General features: G+C 36.7%; 1 protein-coding gene across 4 annotated transcripts in view; it reads right to left on the reverse strand.

The window, feature by feature from the left end:
- The window catches only part of LOC150102971 (transmembrane channel-like protein 7), a 407541-nt gene that overhangs the window by 138017 nt on the left and 243015 nt on the right, over nucleotides 1–26509 (reverse strand). For all 4 annotated transcript variants that reach the window (XM_090398590.1, XM_090398591.1, XM_090398592.1 and 1 more), the window contains one exon: nucleotides 12249–12346. In XM_090398590.1, the coding sequence (XP_090254716.1) occupies nucleotides 12249–12346 (98 nt within the window). The remainder of the gene's footprint in view (nucleotides 1–12248; nucleotides 12347–26509) is intronic.

The raw sequence follows: 26509 nt of genomic DNA on the forward strand, positions 1-26509 counted from the left end.
CCTGACTCATCTCGGGGCTCAGTGCCCGAAGTTAAAGTGTAAGAACTGCCTAACAGCGGGTCATACACTAGCACAGTGCCAATCGGCATGCCTAAAATGCGGCATTAACAGCCATAAAATAGACACCTGTCCGGACAGAAATCTGGCCGAAAAATTGGGAGGCACTATTACGCCCAACACGGAAAAAACAGCCCAAAATGTTATTGGAGCAGAACCGAATGAGTTCCCCACCCTGAAGGCCGCGCATGAGGGAACAACAAAGAATCATGCCGCCACCTCCGAAACACTGCCAAGTACACCAGTGGAGAAGCCTGCATCCAGGAGAGATGAAGGGCAGGAGGAACTGGCCAACGATCAAACCGCCACTACAACCGAAAATAACCAGCAGCACCAACAAAACAGAACTATCACTGCAGTCACAATAGACGAAGACACGGAGGCAGTAGATATGGAAATCAACAATGCAGAAACCACACAAAAGAGGCCAGCCAGCCCTGAAGAAGTAAATATTAAAAAATCGAAACAAGGAAGTCCAGCACAAGTTGTAAATATAAAGTCAACTTCAGAACCCACAAAGTTCCCTCATGCAAAGGCCAATGCACCTATATTGCATCTCTTAAAAGATTTCCCTGAGGAGGCAGCGAGACTAAGAAAAGCTATAGAAACATTCGGAGACATTCAACTGATACTCACAGGACAAAATGGGCCAAGAGTCGTCAGTGCAGAATGGAACGACGTGTTTGTCGATAATATAGATGAAATCACTCCTGAAAAGATCATTGGTCTTATCGATGCAGAGGACGACGTGGGACTAGCACTGCACAGAGGCCTCTACATGCTAAACCACGTCCGTGGAGACAAATTAGCAGATCTCATCATTAAAACCCACAACAATAGACAGCAGGAGGATTTAAACCTCGCCTAACAAGTCAGTCGACTCCTAGTATCGATCTGCCAGAGCGGGGGGGAAAAAAAAAAAAAAAAAATTTCTGGTTTGTTTTTTCTTCTTTTTGTCCTCTTCCAGATTAGAATTTTTGTTGTAAAAAAGGTCCGTCTATTCCACACAGGATGGGGTATCCTGAGAACCTGGGCTGCGAAGGCTTACACCGAGGCGGTGCAGCTCCTTGTGGGCTGCATCACCCAGGCCAGGCTCTGCCCCCGCTCTTCTCAGTATTAAACTGGTCATTCAGGTTGAAATTTCAGAATTTACCTAGTTTCTTACAAATTGTCATATGTAATTTTTTAATGTTATTTACTAGTTCCTCTTTTTCATGTGGTGCTTCTTTCATTTGTTTTTCCCCACTTTCCTCGGGCAGACACCTGAAGAGGTGACTGACTGGGGAAAGCTGAAAAGAACGGATGGAGGGAGATAATGTCGGAGATCTGCTTGGTGCTGACATTTAAGTCAGGCCAAGTAGATCGACTGAGGCCTCTTTTAACTATCTACTACTATCCACTCTATCTTTTCTCCTCCTCTCTCACTATCAAGCTGACTCTCAGCACAACTTTTAAATCTAAAGAGGCCAGTGATGAAAGGCATGAACTCCCATTCTACCTCAATAAAGGTTGAAACCGGTCTGGGTAATGACCTTCTCTCATAATGTCGAACAATAATACAGCTCCTAGGAGCTAAGTTCACATTATGGGTAAATATCAAGAATAGTGATCGGAGCTTGCTCCACCTTTGACACGAGTTGCCCCAGCTTGCACTACCTTTAGGGTCAGTTGCGGCAGTATCCAGGTATTTGCTTACGCTTGGAATCGCCGAACTTTACATAGTTTTTACTATATTCGGCATGAAACTCTTTGAGTTTCTTATTCGGCTGAGAAACTATATGGGATGTAATATCCCTTAACTTAAATAAGCATTTGATTGGGTTTGGCAGAGGGGCCTACTTAACAAATTGCCTTCCACACTCACCAACTTTCTCACTAGTTGCTGACTACATGCTATGGTGGACGGTTTCCTCTCCTTAGATTACCCCATCAATGCAGGAGTACCACAGGGTCTGTTTCTTTCATCCACTCTCTTCCTATTAGATATAAATAGTTAATGAGCGTGTCCATAAGGTCTGCTATCCAGGAGGGACAATGAGCAAGATAATTCAGGCTTTGGACATGAGGAGGAAAACAGCAAGAGAATTAGTGGTGGTTGCAGGGACAAATGATTTAAGCGAACATAAGAAGAATGTAAGGGCGAATATCAGGAGGTCATTGAAAAGAGTGAAAGATAACAGTATAGTGGGAAAGGTTGTCAGTGTGTTGCCGAGGTATGACAAAGATTAGTTGAGATGGAGAGCCAGTATCATGAGTGATGCACATGGATCTGTGTGCAGAGAAAGGAGTACAGTTTGTGGATATATTGCATGAGTTTGAGGGAAGAGAGAATTACAGAAGCATGATAGGCTGCTTTTGAATGGCGAATTTTCAGAATTCGCCATTCAAAAGTGAGTGCACTGGAGAAAGTGTTGCTAGATGGAAGGGCAGTGTGTCATGCAAGCAAGAGATCAGAAGTAAAAGATAAAATTCAAAATCAGGAGAGTGGTATTGAACAGGCAGAGGAAACTTGGCAATGGGAACAGTAATAGTGTGAGAGAGAGATGAAGTGAGAATGGAAATGCAAGAGGAACAGGGTAATAGGGAAGTCCGGGTGGACGGTGAATGTTGGAATAGCAGTGAATGTATGTATGGAAATGATCAGCACAGAAATTGAATATATTGCGATGTGTGTGTGGGGAAGTTGAGACTGAGTGGATATGTGTGGTAAGTGGTGATAAAGGTGATTAGGTAAGGGCAGGTATGGTGGGGAAATCACAACCAACAAGTGGCTTAGATAGGACTGGTTATAGACCTAAAATTGAACTGCTGTTTTTTTTGTTTAGAATTCAGAAGTATCAGAAATAAGGGGTATGAAATGGTTTGAGAAATAGAGTTTATTTGCCCCAAAATCATTTGAATAAGTGAAAGATGCTTGAATGAAGATGTCATCCTAAAGGGAATAGGAATGAAAAGGTACAGTATTTTTCACAAGGATAGAAAGGACAAGAAGGGTGGGATAGTACTGCTGATCATAGCAGGGTTATTATATCCACATAAGGTAGACATGAAAGAGGTAAACAGTGGCAATGCTTATAATGCAGTGTGGTGTAAAATGGGGGTTGGCATGAAGACATATTTAGTTGGATGTTGCTATAGGCCTGGAACTCATTATATTATTGTTCAGGCCTCCATGGAGTCAAAAGACTCATCGCGGGAGTTCCTTCCTAGGAAACAAAGTCTATCAAGACTCATCATAGAAATCCTGCTTAAGAAACACAAAGTCTATCATACCACTCCTTAAACTCATTGACCGTTCTTGCTCTCACCACTCTATCAGGCAGTGCATTCCATGGTTCAACCACCCTCCATGCAAAGAAACCCCTACCCACCCTCTTGCTCACAGTTTTCCTTTGCAACTTCCAGGGATGGCCACTTGCCATTACTCCTCATAACTAACCGATCCGCCGATCCTCATAACTAACATTATACTGTCCTGAAACCATCTTTGGTATCCGCCTTTGTACCTTTTCCACAGTTAATTTATCCCCTTCAAATCCTAGGGACTAAATCTGTGAACAATAGTCTAAGTGTGGTCTGATCAGAATCTTATACAACGAAATGATAACTCTTTTATCTCCACTGGTCAGTGTCCTTCTCATTATTGCAGCAATTCTCTGTGTTACCTTCACCACCTTTGCAATATGTCCCCTAAATTTCAGGTTTCTATAAATCATCAACCCCAGATCTCATCTCCCCTACTTCCTCCAGTATAGATCCTCCAATAGAGTATGCAGCATCCCATCAATGTGTCCCAAACCTCAAAACCTTACATTTTGCTGCATTAAACCGACACCCCCATTCATTTGCCCATCTGTCTAGCTTATTCAAATCCTCTTGCAGGGCTACCACATCTGCACTATTACCAATAACTCTTCCCAGCTTTGCATCATTCATAAACAACTGAATATCCCCTTGCAATCCACTGACAATGTCAATGATATAAAGGTCAAACAGCATAGGTCCCAGTACTGAGCCCTGTGGGACCCCACTTGTAACCATCTGCCTCCTTGAAACTACCCCACCATACACAACTCTCTGATACCTATTGAATAGCCAATCCTGAATCCAGTTGACCAACCTGACATCCAGACCCATGAGCTGCAAGTTAAATATCAGCTTATCATATCATGTGGCACCATGTCAAATGCCTTCACTAAATCCAAGAAAATGACAGTATATGCCTTTCCCTCATCTACTGCTCTTGTAACTTTATCATAAAAGGCTACCATATTACTAAAACAAGAGCACCCATTCACAAATCCATGTTGATTCTCACAGATAACATTACCCTCATCTGCCCAATGCTGTATATGGTCCCTCACTAATTTCTCCAAGATCTTAACAACTACTGATGACACACAAACTGGCCTATAATTAGACACTTCCAGTCTGCTACCACCTTTATGCAATGGCACTATCTTACCTTCCTTCCATTCCCTGGATACCTTTCCCGTAGCCAGACTTTCATTGAAAAGCCAGGTCAATGGAGCTATCAGTTCTTGAGCACATTCTCTCAAAACTCATGGTGAAATACCATCCAGTCTCACAGCTTTACTGACATCCAGAGTACTCAGAATCTGGAACACACTCTCCTCCTGCACTTCTAAACCTCGAACCTGCCCTATCGCTCTAGTATTAAAATTTACTCCTCCAGGATGAAATACTCCAATAGTGTTCATTGAACAATTCCACTATGTCCTTTGCATCAGTCACTCTATTCCTGTTTTTATCCCACAATGTCAATCTTCCATAGTCATTTCTCCTCCTCCTAGTGGCCACATAGCTAAAAAAATTCCCTAGGATTTTCTTTGGATCTTAGCGCTAATCTCTTCTCATATTCCAGTTTCGCCTTCCTTACCACACTAGTCCTGCACTAGTGTGGTAAGGAAGGCACTAGTTCTTCTGGCCTGTGTTTTATATTCTTCAGTCATCTGCTCTTCACCTGTCTCCTTATATCTCTTCCATAGCCTGTTTTTCGCATGCAGTTCCCATTTAATATTGTTTGTCATCCACTTTACTCCAAATTTTGTCCTCATCTTCACTTGTGGAATGCAGCTTACTATTGCTGCTAACAAATATTCTTTCACAATTTCTCACGCACTAATGATATTCTGTCCCTCCAATTCCTCCCTCCATGAAACTTCCCCAAGTTGATATCTAAGATTGTAATCACCTGCCTTATAATTCCACATATGTTACCCATCTCTTTGATACTCTTGCATGTCTATTCATCTTCCAAGTCAAAACCACATGGTCACTCTCTCCAACTTGTGGGAGAGATGTCATCTCAGTTATTATCAACTCTTCTGATGCTATGACCAAATCTAAAACTCTTGAACCTCTTGTTCCCTCTATTACATGTTGCCTAAGACATTTGTCCCTCAAGAATTCTAGAAATTCTATTTCCTTATTGCTACATGCATTTTCCTCTCCCCAATTTATACTGCTGTAGATAAAATCTCCCATAACAATCATTCTTCTTGCACTTGCCAAGCTCAACTGTCTAAATATCTCCTGGTCTCCACCTTCTGTGCTCCTTGGTCTGTAGCAACACCCCACTAAATATCCTGTTCTGCCCACCTCTACCTCACACCATATGCTTTCAAAATCATTAGTGTCACTGCCTTCCAAAGCCTCCACTCTTAGAGGACATAAGTCGTCACTTATCATAAGCAGTACTCCACCACCACGCTTTCCCATCCTATCCTGCTGAAAAATGCTGTACCCTGCTACTTCTATTCCTGTTATTATATCCTCTTCTGTCAATCACGCCTCAGTGATCCCAATAATCTTTGGATAGGCTGATGCGATCAGCGCCATCAATTCCTGTCCTTTATTCTGGATACTCCTGGCATTGGTGTAAAGCATAAAAATGCATTGTTTCTATACCCACCATTATCCCCTCTAGAGTCTACTGGGCTCAACGTTACCGATGTCGTCCTACTTCTCCCAAGAACCCATTCCCACAAGTGGCACCCCTGCTACCATCTACCCTGGGATGCACCGACTCGTTCAGAACAGCAATCTCTCTCTCTCTCCAGATGCCTACGTCCATCATCATTCAAATGCAGGCTGTCTCTCGCATACAATTCCTCTCTGTCCTCAAACACCCCCCCCAAGCATCCACATATTCCAATCCTCTCTTCTGACACATTCTAGCTATTATGTTGTTCAATATTACTGCTCTTCTGCTCATTCACTATCATACCTAGGAAACACACACACAATCTTTCCTCTCTCTGTCTTCTTTCGCATAACCTCAAGCAAGAATCTCATATCTCTCGCTGCCCAATTTACATTACCTGTCAAGTCATTCGTTCCTACCATCACAATCATCTCATCCACCCTTTCACCCCCTCTTAATTGCCATAGCCACACTTTCTATCGTTCCTCCAAGCAAACAGACCTCAAGCATCCTATCTTGAACACCACGGATCATTGAGTCCCCATACATTACACCTCTCACCACCCTGTTCCTCAATTGCTCACATGCATCCCTCACTCTCTCTTTTCTCTAACACTTTCTCTCTGTGTTCCTCTACTTACCTGCCTTCCTGACATCACTCTATTCCTGGTTCTAGTGCTTTCTTGCATTCCTCTCATTTCCTCTTTCTTACTGTTTCCATTCTCTCCTCTTCTCTCATTCCCACAACTTTCTCTCTCATTCCCTCTCTTCCACTGTTCCTATTTTCTCTTCTATCATTCCCATAACTCTCTCTCATTCCCTCTCTTCTATCATTCCCATAACTCTCTCTCATTCCCTCTCTTCTATCATTCCCATAACTCTCTTTCTCATTCCCTCTCTTCTACTGTTCCTATAACTCTCGCTCACTCCTACTCTGATTTGCCTTGTATTCATCTCTTCCATTCACCTAATCTCTTCTTTCACCCTTCTCATCTCATTCCCTAAACATTCCACCTACTCTTTCAGCTCATCTCTCTCTCTCTCTCTCTCTCTGCAAGTCAGCCACTCTCATTTGCCATTCATCCTCCCAATTCAGACCATCTCCAAATACTTCAATATCATTCAACCTTTCCATAATCCCCACTCTCATTATTTTATTCATATTTCTCTCGCCCTCTATCATACCACATCTCTCTACGTGGAGAATCTCCCGTCTCTGACTCAACAAGGTCAGTTCTGGTATTCTCTAATTCACCAAGTTCCTCCCATTGCCTGCATTTTGCACACATATGCATTCCCCCTTCTCTCACCTGCTACATATACAACCACTGGGACACATACATTCCATAGGTCCCACATGCTACAAAATCCCATACGATATCGCGCAAAATGGAGTCCTTAAATGGGGGAGGACTTGGTGATACGTCATTTGCTATTCTAACTGCCGCTGCCACCATTATTCAAAATAGTGTCTCAACTAAATATGTATAAGGGAGTATAACTGTAAGATTTGTAATTTAATGATTACAAACAAAACATTAAAGTGTACTAAGTAAAAATAAAATAAAACTAAATAATGAAAACTTATGTTTCTTCGTCTTGTCTTCCACTGTTAAGCTTTCGATTCCGACCTCATCTTCTCGGTAACCAAAATACACATATGGTGCCGACAACTAACTTCTAAAACAACCAATGACAGACACTTGTATTCAGAAAAACAACGTAGCACTACAAAAACATAGAAAAACAGACTATTCACCGATTAAAAAAGCACATTTTTTAGGTCAGCTCAAATTCCCCATAACAACTTTGATTAGTGAACAGAGGAAGGGAAATTATTATAGGTGATTTTAATTATGGTGCTATAGGTTGGAATGCAGAGATAGAATTTTGGAATAAGGAAAATGAATTTCTCAAGTTGTTAAGAGATAAATCTCTCAGGCAGCATGTAAAAGAAGGTGCACAAGGATCAAGAGTTTTAGATATGATTATTTCACCTGAGGATGTAATTGTTAGTGGGGTTTTTCACTTTCCTCCAGTTGGTGAGAATGATCATGAAGTCATCACTTGGATTGTGGCTAGCCATATGCAGATTTGGTGAGGAAAGGATATATGTGGAAGCAAGGCTGGTGATTATGACCAGCTTATTAGACAGCTTGGAGCTATAGCATGGAATGAGGAGTTGAGTGGTAAGGAAATAAATGCTCTTGAGAACTGACAAAGTAGTCAGTTGTGTGAATGTATAACAAAGATCAAAAATGTTGAATAAAGTAGGTGTAAAATGGATGAATGAGCAGTTTAAGCATGAAATTTGGAAGAATAAGGCATGTTGGAGGCAGTACAAGATGAATAATAGTAATAATCAATTACATGAAGAGTGTAAAGAACCAGCCAGGAGAGTAACTCAATAAGGACAGCAAAAAGTGCAGTATGAACAGAAATTAGAAAATCAGGCAAAGAAAATCCCTAGAGAGTTTTTAGATATGTGGCAAGTAGAAGAAAGAATGATTATGGTAAGAAGATGTTAATGGATGAAAATGGTAGAATGGTAACTACTGCAGAAGAAATTGTTGAGGTATTCGGTAATCAGTTTATAAGGGTGTTTCATCCTTATCAGGGTGGAATCATGAGGAACTTAAGTGTAGAGGACAGGACATAGGAGAGGATGGCTTAATTGTGAGTGAGAAGGAAGTATTTAACACGTTCGCTGCCAACTATGAGTATACTCGTAGTTCATATATATGAGCTTCACAAGCCAACTACGAGTACGCTCGTATGTTGATTTACCGACCTCCTGTGCCAAACACGAGTTAACCCTTAGTATAATTACCTTAATTTGGACCCTTGGATTCTGAATAAAGTGGAGAGCACGTCTGGGGGCTTGATAGAAGGGAAATAATTTCAACTAAAATATAGTATATTATGTATGTGCCTCAGAAGCCAACTACGAATATACTCGTATGTCGATTACCAACCTCCTATGCCAAGCACGAGGTAATCATAGTATAACACATAATTTGTAAATCAATTTAAAACTGATAAAAATCAATAAAATAAAAACCAATTTATTCAAATTACGAATGATACACTTTAAAACAATTTTACACGCACAATGGTGGTTTTTCCTGGTAAACAGGACAATAATAACGTGTCTCGCGTCGTTGTTTGTTTCGTGTACATACTCGGCATGGCTTTGTCGACAAATATTTTTTTCTGTAGGTGGTAAAATTTCCAAATAATGAAGATCCCGAATCCTGCTGATAATCTGTGATGCTTTAAGCTTATCCATTCCAACAAAAACTGAGATAAATTAATCTCTAAATTTTAATGCAGTCATTGCGTTTCCAGTAATTATATTATAAAATTTATGCGCATTTTGAATGTATATATCAAGAATGCGTATTGCCAATTTCTTTGGCCATCTAATTGTCTTTCTTAAGGGGAAATAGTAAGAAAGCTTGATCAGAAAGATGAATGCCTGACATACCCAAATTATAGTCCCTAACGATATCTGGTTTTAACTGAATTTTACCATTCCGAATTTTTGCTTCAACCGTTTAAAATTTGTGCATATTTGAAATGGAAAGAACTTCCCTCTTATCCTTCCATTTGCGATGATGAATTCATTAAATTCATCATCGCTCATATTAGCGTAAACCTCTAATTCTTTATCAGTAAGTTTTCTTTTACTGGTCATGGCGAAACTGAAGGTTTTTAGAGACTAGACGCAATAAACACATTCGTCAGCGCATGTAATATATGGGTGGGGGGGGGGGGGTGATACGAGATTACTCGTAGTTGGCGTATGAAACAAAATTCTGTCTGATAAGCCGGCTACGAGATTACTCGTAGTGACCTTGAAGACGTGAAAGTGCTTGCGTGCGGGAACAAACTATGCCTGAGGAGTGTGGCAGCAAATGTGTTAAGGAAATAAATAACCTTGATGTCAACAAGGTGATAGGATTTGATGACATATCATGACATGTCTTAAGGAAATGTTCCAGGGATCAGCAGTGACACTGACATACCTGTTTAATAAGTCATACAACAGCACAGGTTCCAAGGGAGTTGGAAAGAAAGTAAAATTGTTCCACTGCATAAGGGAGATGATAAGGCTGTGGCTACAAATTACAGGCCATTCTGTATATCTGGAGTTATGATGACGGTACTAGAGAGATTGGTGAGAAGTAGTATCAAAAATGGGTTGATAACAGCAGTATTCTATGTGGTTATTAGCATAGGTTTATTAAATGGAGATCATGTTTTACTATCTTACTTAAGTACTATGACAAAGTGACAAACGCCTTGGACAAGGGAGATGCATATACAGTGGTATACTTAGATTTTGCAAAAGCTTTTGAGAGAGACTGCCACACGACAAGCTGTTAAATAAATTGAAATGGATGGAATTGGATAACACTTTTCTGAGTTGGATCAGTGACTGGCTGTCAGATAGGCATCAAAAAAGTTGTATATGGGAGTGCAGTACCCTGAAAGTTGAAGGTCACTAGTGGTGAGCTGCAGGAGTCAGTTTTGGAACAATTGTTGTTGTTCAATTTGTATATTAATGATACTGGGATGGGTTTAACTAATAATATGCAGCTGTTTGCAGGTGATGCAAAATTGGGGAGAACAATGCAGAGTCAAGCAGATGAATTGGTAAGGGAAAACTGTCAGTTCAATGTTGCAAGTGTAACGTTTTGAAATTTGTAAAGCAACAATGGATGCAAAGTATACACCTGGTGAAGAAACTTTAAAGGAGGTAGAGGAGATGAGAGATCTTGGAGTGGTGGTGAACAAGGACCTGAAATTCAGGGAGTGGTCATTAGAATGTGGATTATGAGAACAGATTGAGAGAATGTAAATCGCAAAGCCTCATGAGGAGGAGAAGGGGGGATATGATTAAGACATATAACTAGTTAGGAGTTGTTATCAGGTTGACATTGAAGAGATTTTTTACAGAATAGAAGGGTGGATAACAACAAGAGGCCATTGCTGGAAACTGTATGTGTGAGCACTGGAGTGAGAAGCAGGTTCTTTGCATGGAGAGTGGTTGGTGAGTGGAATGAATTGCCTAAGTCTGTTGTGAATGTAGACACATTGAATCAGTTTAAGACACAGTTGGATGAGCATTGTGTGCAATAGTGTGTATCTCCCATGATGAGTCTCTGCCTCCATGGAGGTCAGATGTTAATATAATAATAATAAATGACCTGCTCTCACAGACTTCTAATCCCATGACAATACACTCCATTCCTCCTTTTCATTTGCCAAACCTTGTATTGGTCAAGTATTAGAATCCTCATGATCTACCATGACCAATAACTTTTACTCAGATGTCCTAGCTATATCCAAGTGGGGTAATGACAACCTTGTAAACTTCAATGCCACCAAACCTCAATCCATTCCCCTTACCTTCAGTAATATCGAGATATCCAAATATGATCAGATCTCTCTTCTTGGACCGAATTGCACCTTGATCATTCCTGGCAGTCGCATTTGAACTATAGCTTCTGCAGCCACCAAAAAACTTGAACTTTTTTGCAGAAGAACTGCTCCACACCTTCACAGCTGCTAACTCTATACAAAACCAATATCTGCCAAGCCACGGACTATTGCACTCATGTTTGGGGTGGTGCACCAAAATCTTCTCTAAGATGCTTGCTTCTGTCCAGAAGAGTGCAATCCAACTAATTAATGATCCCTCTCTCGCATCCCCACTTCAATCCCTCACTCACAGACACTTAGTTTCTGTCTTGTGGTGCTTTTTCTATAGATACTTTCATGGAAAGTGCTCTGCTGAATCGGCCACTATTATTCCTCCAAAATCATTAAAACAAGAGCCACTGCTAACCATCACCCTTTTCAGTCCATCTTGAAACTCACCAAACCAACTTCACTGCCTCCTCTTTCATTTCATCTACTTCTGTCCTTCGGAATAGTCTCCCCCCACTCTGTATTCCCCAAAGATTACAACCCCTCAGCTGTTTAAGCAAAACAAATTCCTCCTTTCTTCTATTCCTCTTGCCCAGACATGGCACTAATCTGCTATAGGTCTAGTGGCCTTTCGTGTGTGGACATTTAAAAATTAAATAATAAAATAACTAAATAAATAATAAATAAAATAACTAAATAAATAATAAATAAATAACTAAATAAATAATTTATTAATAGCCTTCAATCTAAATGAAATTAGCAATAAACAAAATGAAATTAATAATAAAAAATAAACGCAGCACTTTACCTTCTGGAGATATCAACCATGAAAGTTAGGATAAATTCTACTAAGAAATCCAGAATTACCAATTTATATATGTGTTGTCCTACAAATGTCTCCCAGCACTGTCATGATATAAAATTAACAATCAGCATTTGATGTTCCTACATATAGTTTTTTATTTAATTAATTCTATTAAGGTTTACAAATATTTACAATAATGAATTCAAAAGTCAAATACAGTCGAAAGTGGTCCACTTGTTAATTGGAGCAGCTGGTTTTTTGGGAGAAGAAGTCCAGAAGAACAAAAACAAAATCAGAACATAACAAGAATTTGTCTTGTTTATTTGGGACATAATGCCATTTAACTGGGCTAATTAAATGAATTATGAGATCGGACATAGAATTACAATGGAAACTGAGAAAATTTTTACTGTTTCTTGAGAAATGTGCAGCTCATCCTCATTTATATTCTCTGAAAGATAGATATTCAGTTCTATCCCAAAACATCACACCCTTGCTACAGACAATGGATATGGAGAATCACAAAAAATTTGAATATTTGCATTGCAAAAAGTTAGTAAATTACATACTTGAAGCAGTTGAAGAACATCTACTGACATCACTTTCAGCAGCTAAGGAGGTCAGTGCAAAATCAAATCTTTTACCATTTATGGTCAATATTCAAATTTTTTGTGATTCCCCATATCCACTGGCTGTAGCAAGGATGTGATGTTTTGAGATAGAAACTCCAAATGAATACAAATCAAAAGTCCCTTAGTTGCAGGGCTGCATTTATACTTTTGGAGGCCCGAGGCGCAACATCATTATGAGGCCCTCAAAAATGAGCATTTTTTTAGTTTATTGAAAATAAAAGTCAACATTTCTATAACTTATTTTAATAACACAATACAACATTGGTATACATATATTTGCATTTTAAAAAAAGTATAAAAATAAATCAGTTCAAATTTAAATAAAAAAATTAATAACTAAGTTTTTTTTTCTGGCTTTGGTTTTAGCAAATATATCTATAATGTCATAATTGATCGAGTCCATTACATCTGATTCAATGCATAATAACGACAAGTGACTTGTTTTATTTTGGTGCAAGTTGCTTCTTAAATAATTTTTTATTCGTTTCAACACTGAAAATGAGCGTTCAGCACTTACATTTGAAATAGGCATCGTCAAAAATATTTTTAAAATTGTTTCTACATTCGGAAAAGTAGACCTTAACCCATCGTTTATAAATTTGTACATATTTTTAATTGAAGAATTTTCTTCCTTTATCACTATTAAAAATTGCTTAATTTCATCAGTAAATTTTTCTGGATCAATATCAGTCCCATAAGTTTTGTAAAATTTAATCAATACTAGTCTCGTACTTGTCTTGATCTAAATCTTCCTTCAAAAAAATGTCAAACATATCTAATATGTCGAAATAGCTTTTTGTTCTTTCATTAATTTTCAAAATTAGCTTATTACAAATGACATTAAAAGTGTTCACAGCGAAATTTTCTTTCCCATAAATATAATCTTATCGTTAGATTGTGAAACTTCGTCACTCATTTTTTTCCTCGTTTTTTTAACTCTTTCCTTTTCATCTTTAAATTTTGTATCATCTATTAATAAATTAGCTTCTTCATTTACAGCAGCAAAACTAATTCTTATATCTAAAATAAAACCAACTAAAGAGTGTAACACATTATTAGCTAAAAACAAATCCATATCGGGATCTTGAGATTTACTAGTAGCACTTATTCGTTGTAAAATTTTGTCCCACATAACTGTTAAAATTGCTGTTTCTGGTTTGTCAAAATGTTCAGCCAATGATGAACTCTCTAATTTAGAAATAGGTTTTTCATGAGGAGAAATGGATAGTTCAAGTAATGCGTCTTTAATTTGTTTATATCCACGTTTCAAAGCCAATATAGCGTCAGCTCTTGCGGACCACCTCGTTTCACTTAGTCTTTTAACTGTTAAAGATTTTTTTCTAAATGTTTAAGGAGTATACCCCATCTTCTTGTTGAAGATGAAAAGAAATTATATACATTTTGAATAAAACAAAAATACTGCACTGCTTCCAGACAAGATTCCGCGGCATAGTTGCCAATTAAACTTAAGGAATGACTAGAACACAATATACAATATAATGTGCAGAGGGACTAAGTTTTTTCAGCCTAGCTTGTAAACCTGTATAAATACCTTTCATAGCTTTGCCCTCTACACATTTTTATACCCAAAGATAATTCTTCTAATTTTTTTTAATACTACCTCTTCTAAATATAAAGTATTATGTTGTGTAATTCTGATGAACCCGATAAATGTTTCTCTAATGTCAGAATTTGCAGCAACATACCTAAATATCATAGCTAATTGGTCATTATGGGCAATGTCCAATCGAGTATTGGACATTGCCCATAATTGCCCATATTCGATTCGACGCCAGTCGAATCGAGTATTATTGCAAAATAAGCAGCTTCCTTAATTTCTGATATTAATATTTCTCATTTTTTTAGCTATTAATGCTATGAATTCATCACAAGTATGGTAAGAAAGATAATTTGATCTGCCAGAACCACAGTTGGCATACATTTTCATGTGATGTTTTAAAAAATCATCAAATTCACTTAAATAATGTAAACACAATAAATAATTTCTGCAGGAATAGGAATAAATATCATTTGTATTTCCTCTAAATGCTAGCTCTAGTTTACTCAGTAACTTAATGGTAGCTATTATTCTTTTTAAAACCTCTCTCCAATAATTTTCTTCAGATTCTATTTGTTTGATCAATTCAGAATCAATTTGACTATTTACAGAACTTGATTTTCTTTTGCGATATGTGCACATCGCTCGTATATGCTCAGTAGAATGCTCGTGATCACATAAGGTTTGTGTTATATTTCTCCAGTCATTAAAACCCTTCATTAAGCTATTATTTGACTTAGAAAACAATTTAAAAACAAAGCAGTAAATGGCTTTGCTGGTTTCTGAAAAAAGTAGCCACTCTCGTTTCTCCTTTATTCCATTCGCCTTTTTACAGTAAAAATGTGATATATTTACATTTCTGACATATATTCTATTGCGTTCTGTGTATTCGTTTTTTAAATTTTCGATTTTACCAACATTTATATTTATTAAAATATGCTCGATAAACTGTTCATTAATCATCAAGACTGAAGATCACTCTGTCTGGAAATTTCTAAAAGCCATCCGCACCAAAAAGCAACTCATACCCCTATACAAAGAAAGGGACAGTTCACAAAGATGAAGAGAAAGCTGAAGCACTGATAGATAACCTTGAATCTCAATGCAATCCATCTAATGCAAACCTTAATATTAACCTTATGTACAAAATTCACTGGCATGTTAGATCAACTTTATGGTAGCACACTGTTAATTGAGAACACATCACTCCGACTACTCCGGTTGAAGTAATGAATATCGTCACACACCTAAATAATAAAAAAGGCTCCAGGACCTGATGGCATAACTAACCGAATAGTAACTATTCCCAAGAAAGGCCATAGTTCATCTCGTCAATATTACCAATGCAATTTTCAGATTCCAGCATTTTCCCACAGCATGGAAACCAGCCACCAAATCACGTGCCACTGAAGAAGCCAGGAAAAAACCCTCACCTTCCGGAGAGCTATAGACCAATCAGCCTGTTGTCCAGCCTTGGAAAGGTAACAGAGAAAGTGATCCTCACAAGACTCCAAGCAGAAACAGACAGGTTAGGAGTTTTGCCTGACGAGCAGTTTGGCTTCATCAAGGCCCGTAGTACTGTTCAACAAATCCACAGGCCAGTAGAAATCATTACAAAAGGTTTCAATTGGAAAATCAGTACTGCTGCCATCTTCATCAGAGATGAAGATGGCAGCAGTTCGACTTTCCAATTTCGAATAAAGTTCGACTTTCCAATCAAGTTGATAAGAATACTCCACTCATACCTGAAAGACAGATATATGCAGGTCAAGGTCGGAGAATCGATTTCGTCTCCAGATGCAGGGTCTTCGCAGGAGTACTTCAGGGCTCTCTTCTGGCCTCTCTCCTGTTCTCAATCTACGTAGCAGATATCCCTCTGAACCCGAGAACAACATTCACTGCATTAAATATGCAGATAATACTGCATTAATGGCAAGATCTCTGAGCCCAGAACTGGCAACTAGAAGATTGCAACCCAGTATACATATATTAGAGAGATGGCTGGTAGACTGGAGGATCCAAGTTAACCCACAGAAAAGTTCAGCCATATTGTTTACAAGGAAGAAAATCCACAATATGGAGGACATTCATTTTTTGGGAGTTAAGATTCTGTGGCAGAGCAAAGTCAAATATCTTGGAGTGATCCTGGATAGAAAACTTCTATTCAGCAATCATATAAGACACATTACCTCAAAGATATCCAAGGTCATAGCCCAACTTTGCCCTGTAATCAACAGATAAAGCAAATTGGATACATAAACAAAATTAACAATTTACAAGATGGTGATTTGGCCAGTCATCACTTATGCGTCCCCTACATGGACCCACACTGCAAATACAAATATTCTAAAACTACAGAGATTGCAGAATATGTGCCTGAGAATGATTCTGGATGCCCCATGGTTTATCAAAAACACCCAGATCCATAGAGAAGTCGACATTCCTTACATCTCTTCCCTTCTTCTAGATCTAGCAGTGAAGTTCTTTACCGAGACTAGCAACCACCCAAACCCGTTGATCAAGGAAGCTTCAGAATATAATGAAGCGGAAAGCTACAAATATAAAAGGCCAAAATATATCTTAAGTACAGCTGAGCACAGCTAATTTCACTGCCCTCACTGGGTGAGCATGTGACTCATAAACATACCATTCAAAGTTTTTCATTTCAGACAAAGGGGAATACCATTCTTAAAGAGAAAACATGTAATTGCCAAGAAATCGATATTAGTTATTGATCATAAAATTGTCTTATCAATTGACAATACTGAACATGTTGCGAGAATAATGCAACTAGCAGACGTTGTAATAATTAAGCACAGCTTGAATAATATATGCATGTAAACACAAGAAAGATATTTAATTAACCAAATATTTCGGTCTGGAAATAGCAGACCATCTTCAGTGGCACTACAAGAACAGTTTAAAAAAAATACAAGGTGGAATACTAACAATAGTTCATTTAAAAATAGAACAAGCCAAGTGATGTTATATCGCTAAGTATTAAAGGGAATATTTTTTAAGCAGAGACATGATTGAAATAAAGATAATTAATAATATTAAATAACAAAAAATTAATATGAATTAATGAGTTATCCTGATTAGGCTTTCCCAGATTTTTGATATAGATATACAGTCATTCCGATTCAGGTTAGGACGATGGAGTAAGGCCACTACGGAATTTCATTTGTCTGTAAGGAAACTCCTTATGGACAAATGAAAATAATAGGTTATCTGTAGAAACTGTGAAAGCTATGCTCATTGTTAAAGTGTTTTTCAATAAGGACTGTGTGGAATTTCATAACTTGGTAAAACATAATCATTCTTTACTTGAGAAAATACAGTCATCTGAGAAGTATATCACAGGCAAAGATCAATGATTTAGTATTGTTTAAAGTTCAATTTTAAGATTGCTATAATTAATTAAATTCTTTTCCCTTTGCTGATGTTCGTAAGTAAGAAAAGTAAAAAAAGTTTGTTGGTTTATTCAAACCGAAAGTGTCCCGTATTTTTTTTTTCAAAAATATATGAACCCTATACATAACTTACAAAAGCTCTGTATATCGCACATTCAGTCAAAGGCCTTGCACAAAAAGTTCTAAGGCAATTCTCTCATCTCAGATCTTGAGCTTCCTTCAGGAAATCTGGCTTCAGAAATATTCATTGGGAAAATAGCGGACTGTGAACTTCCCGCTGATGTACTCATATTCAGCTCCGGCAAAAAGTTATTCTCCCGTGGCAAAAAGAAAAACTTCCGAGCGAAGGTGCTTCGGGTAATTTGTCTCACCTTTTCTCCTCTGCTTGGGCTCGCCAAAAATGCCTGGATGACTGCCTCCTTTTTCTGCTGCCTCCACTAACTCGAATTGCTGCCAACTGTCAACCAGGATTCCTCTCTGGTCTGGAAGCTTTTCTCTGGCGACTGGAACATCTCCTTTCAGCAACTCGAAGCCTTCTCTTAAGACTGGAACCGGAAAGCTCCTCTCTGGCAACGTCTGGAAACGGGAAGCCCTTTTTCTCTCTAGCGACTCCTGGATCCAGGAAGCCCTATATGATTGGCTGTGTCCCCTTTTATTATGCCTTCTGCCTTCTCTGAGACCTTGAACAAAGTTTGTAACCCCTGAAGAATTCGGCATGATTCTTTCATCTTAAATTTCAAGTTCGGCCTGCTCTTTGTTCTCTTCTGTGCCTTCTTTTGATTGTAAGTTGCCGACCATCGGAAAGTTGTTTGAACCTTTCTGACTGACTACAGAGGTGTTTATGTGCAAAGCTTATAAGCCTTTCTCATACACACAATATTTAACAAACCTTTCTAATGCTGCCATGTAGATCTATTACATACAGCTCCAGCAAAAAACACTGCCTTTGTTTTTAACACTCTAACATATTCTTATTAAAGAAGTATATACAGTTAATTTCCAAAGGGCTATTTACAAAAATATCTAATACAAAATATACAGAGACAAACAAGGTTATTTTTTACAACATTCTTATGGGACTTCACCTAAGTAAAAAATCGATGTAATGTACTTAGGAATATTTAAGCTACAATCGAGTTTTTACAATATTGATAAGAACAATAGTCTAAAAGTCCAGGTAGTCCAGCGAAAACCATCTGTGACAAAATAAAACAAGTTTATTTAAAAACACAAAAATACAAATTGATTAAGTATATCTTTATAGAGTTAATAATTAAAATGACTCTAATAATAATAATAATAGATTTCTACAGATGTGTCTCATCATGTTTTGGTATTATCAAAATTATCAAGTTATTCTGAAGCATTATGAATTTTGCTATTTTATTATTATGCCGCTAATATTTCTTCAAATGCGGCACCTTTTACAACAAAACTGGCTAAGTTATGTTGAATATATCTGTTCGCAAATATACTCAAAATCCCTTTGACCTAATAAAAAGGCAGAATGCTGATGAAACTTCATCAGTATTCTATTTATTAAAATGCAATTGTCCCCCCACCGTTAACAGATTATTGTAGTTATGTGCACTGTATTTGTTGGATTGACCCTTTTTTGCTGCACAATTTACTTATTGTGTCTCTTCCCAAATAAAAATGAATTTCACATGTACGAAAATAAATAATCAAAATGTTTGTTTGAATTGGAAATATTATGTCAAATATTTATGTTTTTTAAATAACATTTATTGAAATAAATATGACATTTTACTTCCTTTCCTTGCAAAATAAGATAATATGGGTCGCACTTTTCACTTTTAGGAACGATTTTTTTATTTTTTTTTATGAACAACAAATGGTGTTAAACTGCATTACTCAGGGTTTCCGATTGCAAGTCTTTTTATATGCAATGGTATTTATTTTATCAGAGATTCTACGCCTTTGCCTTTTGCTTAAAACTGCAACAGTACAATTATTTTGGAAAAATAACGAATTCAAGCAAAAAGAAAGTGCGCACATGTTACCCAGCAGTATTTGTGTGTGTGTGTGTGTGTTGTGTGTGATAATTTGGGGGGGGGGAGTTAGCCATTAAAGGTGAATTAGTTCTGTTATGAAAATTTTGGAAATAAAATTTCATTTTGATGCATGCACCTACACATGTTTCAAAAGATATACTGTAGGGAAAATATCGCTACTTCAGAACTGCCACATAATATCGAAATTAGCTGAAAATATGTACATAACAGTTGACTTCATAACTGCCATTTATTTTGATTTGTAGTTAGTGATTAGGGGGAAACCAAGTTGAAATACAAAATCCTACCGATTACGTTATAAAAATTATGCATCACATGATTCAAGATTTACGTATGATAACTAACCTTCGAACTAAGATTATGAATAAAATAGGAAACTTAATTTGGAACAGATGGAGGTTGTATTCATTTTTAGATTTGGATTTTCATGAATTTATAAAATAATTGTTTGACAAAAATAATTATCTTCAATTAAGTTCTTGGAGAATTTTAAAATGTATTGGCAATTAAAATAATTAGCAAAAAAATATAGTGACATTGATCTTTCAAAGGGATACAATATGTAGTTAAGAAAGTATGAAAGGATTTCTTATTTTATGTTGGCATTAAAAACTATAATTATACGATAAAAACAAGCAACAAAATGAATATAACTCATAGGTATTTAGTCTGATATAACTAAGATTCCGGTTACCGAGTAAAAGGCAAACAACTGCGTAGGCCACAGAACATGGCTACTACGTATGCCAGGTAATGTAGTTAAGTGTTCTTTTCAGCGTGAAGAATTCTCGCACCTTCCAATGGACATGACGGTCAAACTACACTTCTTATCCATGTTCTTTCAGCAGGTGGACAGAATATTATCCAGGTTTGCTGGACGTGTATATACGTCCAGCAAAGAAATGGTATGCTTATATAGATGAATTTTATGGAATACAGAGTTCCTGTTAGTTTTATATTCTAAGGAAAGAACGATGTATTTCAAATGGAAACGGGAAGCCTCACAAATTTTTCAGCGGCCTCTAGTTTTTATATTATGAATTTAATATTTAAAAATAAATTTTGCAACTATAACTACGCTGTTTTTTTTTATTGTTCTTTGTGAGGAGTAAGGTTTTAAAATGAGGCCCCATCTTGTGCCTAATGGTAAATGCAGCCCTGTTTAGTTGAACAACAAGCAAAAAGACCATTCAAAACTGTTTTGTTCACTGTAGATTTAAGCATTCAATCATGGATTTTACAGATATGACTGATAGTGAAAATGATGTCCCATTAGAAGTGAACTGCATCAGAAACTATAAGACATCTGCACTAGATACCTGTGCTGATTTTGTTGAATTTCAGTCAATCAAAAAAATCTGACAGGCTACACTCAGTCAATTCCAAGGAGGTTATTAACTGTTAAGAATTTATGCATATTTAACAAGTATAGAAATAAAATTATTTTTATAGCAAATATTTTACTTTAATTAAAGTACTGTAAATTGTTTATATGTCAGTAATTTTGCTACTCAATAAATGAAGAACTTGTCTTTTTTTGTTTTATTACATGCACTTTAAAATCTTTATGTGTAGCTATGTGTAATTAGGCCAGCCACTTAATTGGCTAAAATTATGCTATTTCCAATGTGATCCAATTAATTGGAATCCAGTGTATTGAAATTTCTATATAATCTATTCCAGTACCTATGATTAAATTGTTAGAATAGCCAGTGAATAATGCTTATTGGTGAATAATCTTTCAGTTGGGCTGTTAGTGACATCTCTGTATTATGCTTGAAAATGTGTATTATTGTATTATACAAATTTTCAGTTAATTTAAATTCAGTTAATTCAAATCCCAACTGGGATTCAAACTCTGTTTTTCTGACTAAAGGTCATTGCCAATAGTGACTGAGCTACAGAGGCAATAACAGAAGGTGAGTTAGCTTTCATTAACTGGCATTATATAGTAGTGGCAGGGTCTTTCATCCTGCAAGAAACACAGACACAGCATATTATACAGATAGGATTAACTGTTAACCACTTTATGGGAGAATTAAATTATGTTTCTAAGAAGTCAAATTACTTGGCCAACACTGAGCCTAACAAGAAATGGAAAGATAAGATCAGAGGACATTAATCAAAAAACAGTCTTGTCTGAAAAGGAGTGAAAATATTTTTCTTGTGATACACAAGAATTGAATGTTCAAATCTTCAAATAACCACAGAGAGACAATCCAATTAACTAATTGTAATAAATAATTATTTATTATAATTTTAGATGATCTATGGGGGAAAAGGTTTTGTATTTGGTCTTTACAGTTTATCTAACCCTTACTCTACCCATATCTATAATACTGATGAACTACAGGTTAGGGTTACAACCATTTGTGGATGGAAACATCATTATAAAAGTCCCTATAATTTAGAAAACTATGCCACTGTGAGATTAAATCTATTGCAAAGCTAATCTAACCTGACAGGTCAAAAGGTAGGAAACAGATGAAAGTAATCTCTGATCCCATTCTCTCCAGATCATAAGGAAAGCTGATACTTCCTTCTATGTGAAAATCTGTATAAATCAAAGCAAAATGAACTAGGAATACTCAATATGATTACAATTTGAAATGTATGTAGGATGATGTCTCTTGTCTTGTCAGATGTCATCTCCTTCCAGGAGGTTGACTACCATGAGCTTCCACCATGTACGGTTTTGTGCTTCTCTTTTGCATTCTTCATAGGACAAACGGTCCAGTCCTTAATATTTCCCATCCAATTTGTTCCTTGTCTTCCTCTTCTTCTTTTTCCTTGTATCATTCCTTCTAGAAATGTTTTTTGTAGGGATTCATACCTTAGTATGTGACCAAGGTAGGTGGTTTTCCTTTTCTTAATGGTTTTCAACAGATTCCTATCTTCTCCAATATTTCTAAATTAGTTTTTTTTTGGAAGTCCATGGGACTCTAAGAATTCTTCTGAGGATCCACATCTCAAAGACTTTTAGTTTATTTTCACAATATTTTGATATTGTCCGGGTTTCTGCTCCATATAGCAGTGTTGACCATACATAGCATTTGGACAGCCTAATTCTTGTTTTTGTGTGAATTTCCCTTGAGGTCAGAATGTTTTTCATGCTAATGAAGGTTAATCTAGCAATTTCTATTCTTCTTAATATTTCCTTATCACACTTTCCATTCTCTGTAATTAGTTGACCCAAATATATATAACTCTCTACTTGATCTAAAGTATTTCCTCTGATCTTAATATTTATATCGGGTATTTTTCCTTTTTCTCTTGTTACCTTGTTACCAGCATGGTTTTGGTTTTTTTTTTGAAGTTGAAATTAAGTCCATATTTTTCACTTAGCTTCAGCATCTCTTCTAGTAGGTTTTGAAGATCTTTTTTATTTTCAGCTAGCAGTACTGTATCATCTGCATATCTTAAGTTGTTTATATTCCTGCTCCTATGCTGACCTCTTTAAATTCTTCTAATTGCTGGAAGATATTTTCAGTATAGAGGTTAAACAATATAGGAGAAAGAACACAGCCTTGTCTGACACCCTTCTTTACTAGGAATTCCTCCAAGATTTCTCCTTATATTTTTATTGAGGCAGTTTGCTGCCAATATAGATTTATCAGTAATCTGGTATCTTTACCATCTACTCCTAAATGATCCTGTATAATGAAAATCCTAAATGAAAATCTGTATAAATCACAAGCAAAATGAACTAGGAATACTCAATATGATTACAATTTCAAATGTATGCAGGATGATGTACAAACGGCAAATGAAAAAGAACATGAATATAGCAATTCACAATAGAGATCAAACAGAAATTAAATAGTGATATATTGCCTACAATTCTTTCCATTATAATATAAGCTTAATATAAGATTAATATAATATACGATTCTCATCATGATGCGAGGAATCTTTATGTGGACTTTTTCAATCATAGGTGAGTCAGCTGATCTCATATGGAGGTAGCATGGCTTTTTCTTCCAGAAACTGGGGTTTTTCATCCTGCATACAGACAAATCGGAACACACGCAATTTACAGACAAAAAATACTAGTTGTGGTGGTGGGTGGTAGATGGAGATGATTGGTAGTAGAGGTTTGGTGTAGTGGTGGAGACAGTTGTATAGTGGGTGTCCTCCAATGAGTCCTCGGACTCCTTGGAGGTGTCACGAATAATAATAATAATCAGATTCTTTCTAACAGGTTCTATCATAATAGATGACCATGCTACAGAGTTGCAAAAAAAGTAGTCATATAATAATTATATATATATATATATATATATATATCATAATATAGATAAAAATAATTTACAAATCAATTTTACTCCCTTCAATTTCATTTAATCAAAGTCAAAAAGGTCTTAAAAATTCTATCTGCATGGATTTATTTTTAAAAAATCACAAGTCCAAAATTTAAATCATTAATTTGTATTCCAGAAGTGGAATAGAGCTTCTCATGGTTGGGCCATTCTCCCCTACTGAATTTTTTATGCTACAAAATTCATTCAAGACTCAGATGACATTAATCAAGAAACAGCCTTGTTTGAAAGGGAGTGAAAAAAATTTTTCTTGTCATAAATTGGAGCCTGTGTAGCTCAGTAGAAGTGGTGTTTGCACTCTATAGCCCTTGACTGCACGAAGAAAAGCTTGGTTCAAATCTAGTCAGAGTAAACTTTTTGTGCCCAAATTTGGGTGCCAGGGTTTCTTCTTGATGGGGAGAAGGTGGAGAGGATCCAGAGATGAGTGACCAAGATGATAGCAGGTCTATGGAATGAACCTTATGAGAACAGGTTGAAGATTTGTGGGTTGCAGGAATTGGTTGATAGGCAGAAAAGGGGTGATACGATTGAGACATTCAAATTACTGAAATGTATAAATTCTTCTATAAGATTAATTCAGAGGATATTTTTGAGAACAGGACTGGTGGTGGGAGGACTAGGGGCCATCCATGGAAACTGAGCAAGAGAGTGGTAAATGAGTGGAATAAGCTGCCAGAGTCTGTTGTGGGTGCAATGACTGTGAATGAGTTCAAGGCAAAGATATGTTATGATAGATACTGAGTGAATGTTGAATAGTTGTTCTTGACATGATGTTTAGGGCCTCCCTCGATGAGTCTAAGGAGACTCCTTGGAGTTGCCTGTAATAATAATAAAAATGGAATTTGAATGTTCAAATCTAATCGTGCAAGGTGAAATTATTGCACCATAGAGGGCAATCCAATTAATTAATTCTAATGGTAATAAATAATTATATTATAAATTTTTAGATAATCTATTAGGAAAAACAGATTGTGAGACCACTATCCTGCTTATAAAAGAGACCATTCAAGACTCAGATGATATTAATCAAGAAACAGCCTTGTTTGAAAAGGAGTGAAAAATTTTTCCTTCTCATAAATTTGATAAACTACAGGTTAGGTTTACAACTATTTGTGGATGGAAATGTCGTTACAAAAGTCTGAATAAGTCCCATTTCAACATATGACTGACTATGGCACCCTTTTTTCTTCAATTTAGGAAGCGCAATTTGTTTGCACTTCCGTTTGATTCTTTAATTTCCATCAGCTAGAGTTGAAAAAATCTGTAATAACTCTGATTGAGTAGATTTGTTGAAGAATAATCAGTACGAGGGTGGTCTGAAAAGTTCTCAGCCTCGACCATACATAGCAACACTATTGGCAAGATTTCTTTTTTTTTTTTTCTTTCTAAGTTGGTACATTTGTCATAAGCATTCATGTGAAATTGAAAGTCATTCTATGAAGTAGTTTGTTTTATACAGCTGTCTAAAGCAAAAGTGTTGTTTGTATCCCTTGAAATGAATAAAATTGAGTATCGTGCGGTTATAAAATTCTTTGTAAAAGTAGGTTTAACGGCAAAAGAAATTCATTCGAAGTTCATAAAAGTTTATGGGCATGCTTCTCCTTCGTTTTCGACAATTAAGAAATGGGCTGCCAAGTTTAAACATGGCAGTACCAGCCTTGAAGATGATCCACATGAAGGACGTCCAAAAAAAGTGTAACACCACCAGAAATCATTGATCAAGTGCACGAAATGGTATTGGATGACCGGTGAGTCAAAGTGCAGGAAATTGCTGAGACGATAGGAATTTCAAAAGAACATGTAGGATATATTTTGTATGAAGATTTGCAAATGAGAAAGCTTTGCGCAAGATGGGTGCAGTGCTTGCTCACAGTAGATAGATAAAAAACGCACTTGCATGAAAATCTCTGAACAGTGCTTGGAGCGTTTTAACAAGAAAAAAAACTCATTTTTTGCATTGATTTTTTACTATGGAAGGGACTTGGATTCACCATTACACACCAGAATCCACAGCAGTCAAAGCAGTATGGACAGAAGCTAGTTGTTCAGTGTCAAAGAATACAAAGTCGGTTCCATCAGCAGGAAAGGTCAGCGCATCAGTGTTTTGGGATGCTAAAGGAATTTTGTTTATTAATTATCTTGAAAATGGTAAAATAATAACAGGGGAATATAATTCCGATCTTTTAACCAAATTATTCGAAAAAATTCATGAGAAAAGACCCAGTTTGCAGAAGAAAAAAAATCATCTGCACTATGAATTGTTGGAACATCCACTTTATTCCCCATATTTGGCTCCTCTGACTTCT

Source organism: Typopeltis vanoorti, chromosome 9, assembly GCF_054136105.1.
Source record: "Typopeltis vanoorti isolate ZY-2024b chromosome 9, IOZ_Tvanoo_1.0, whole genome shotgun sequence".
In the NCBI taxonomy this organism is placed as follows: Eukaryota; Metazoa; Arthropoda; class Arachnida; order Uropygi; family Thelyphonidae; genus Typopeltis; species Typopeltis vanoorti.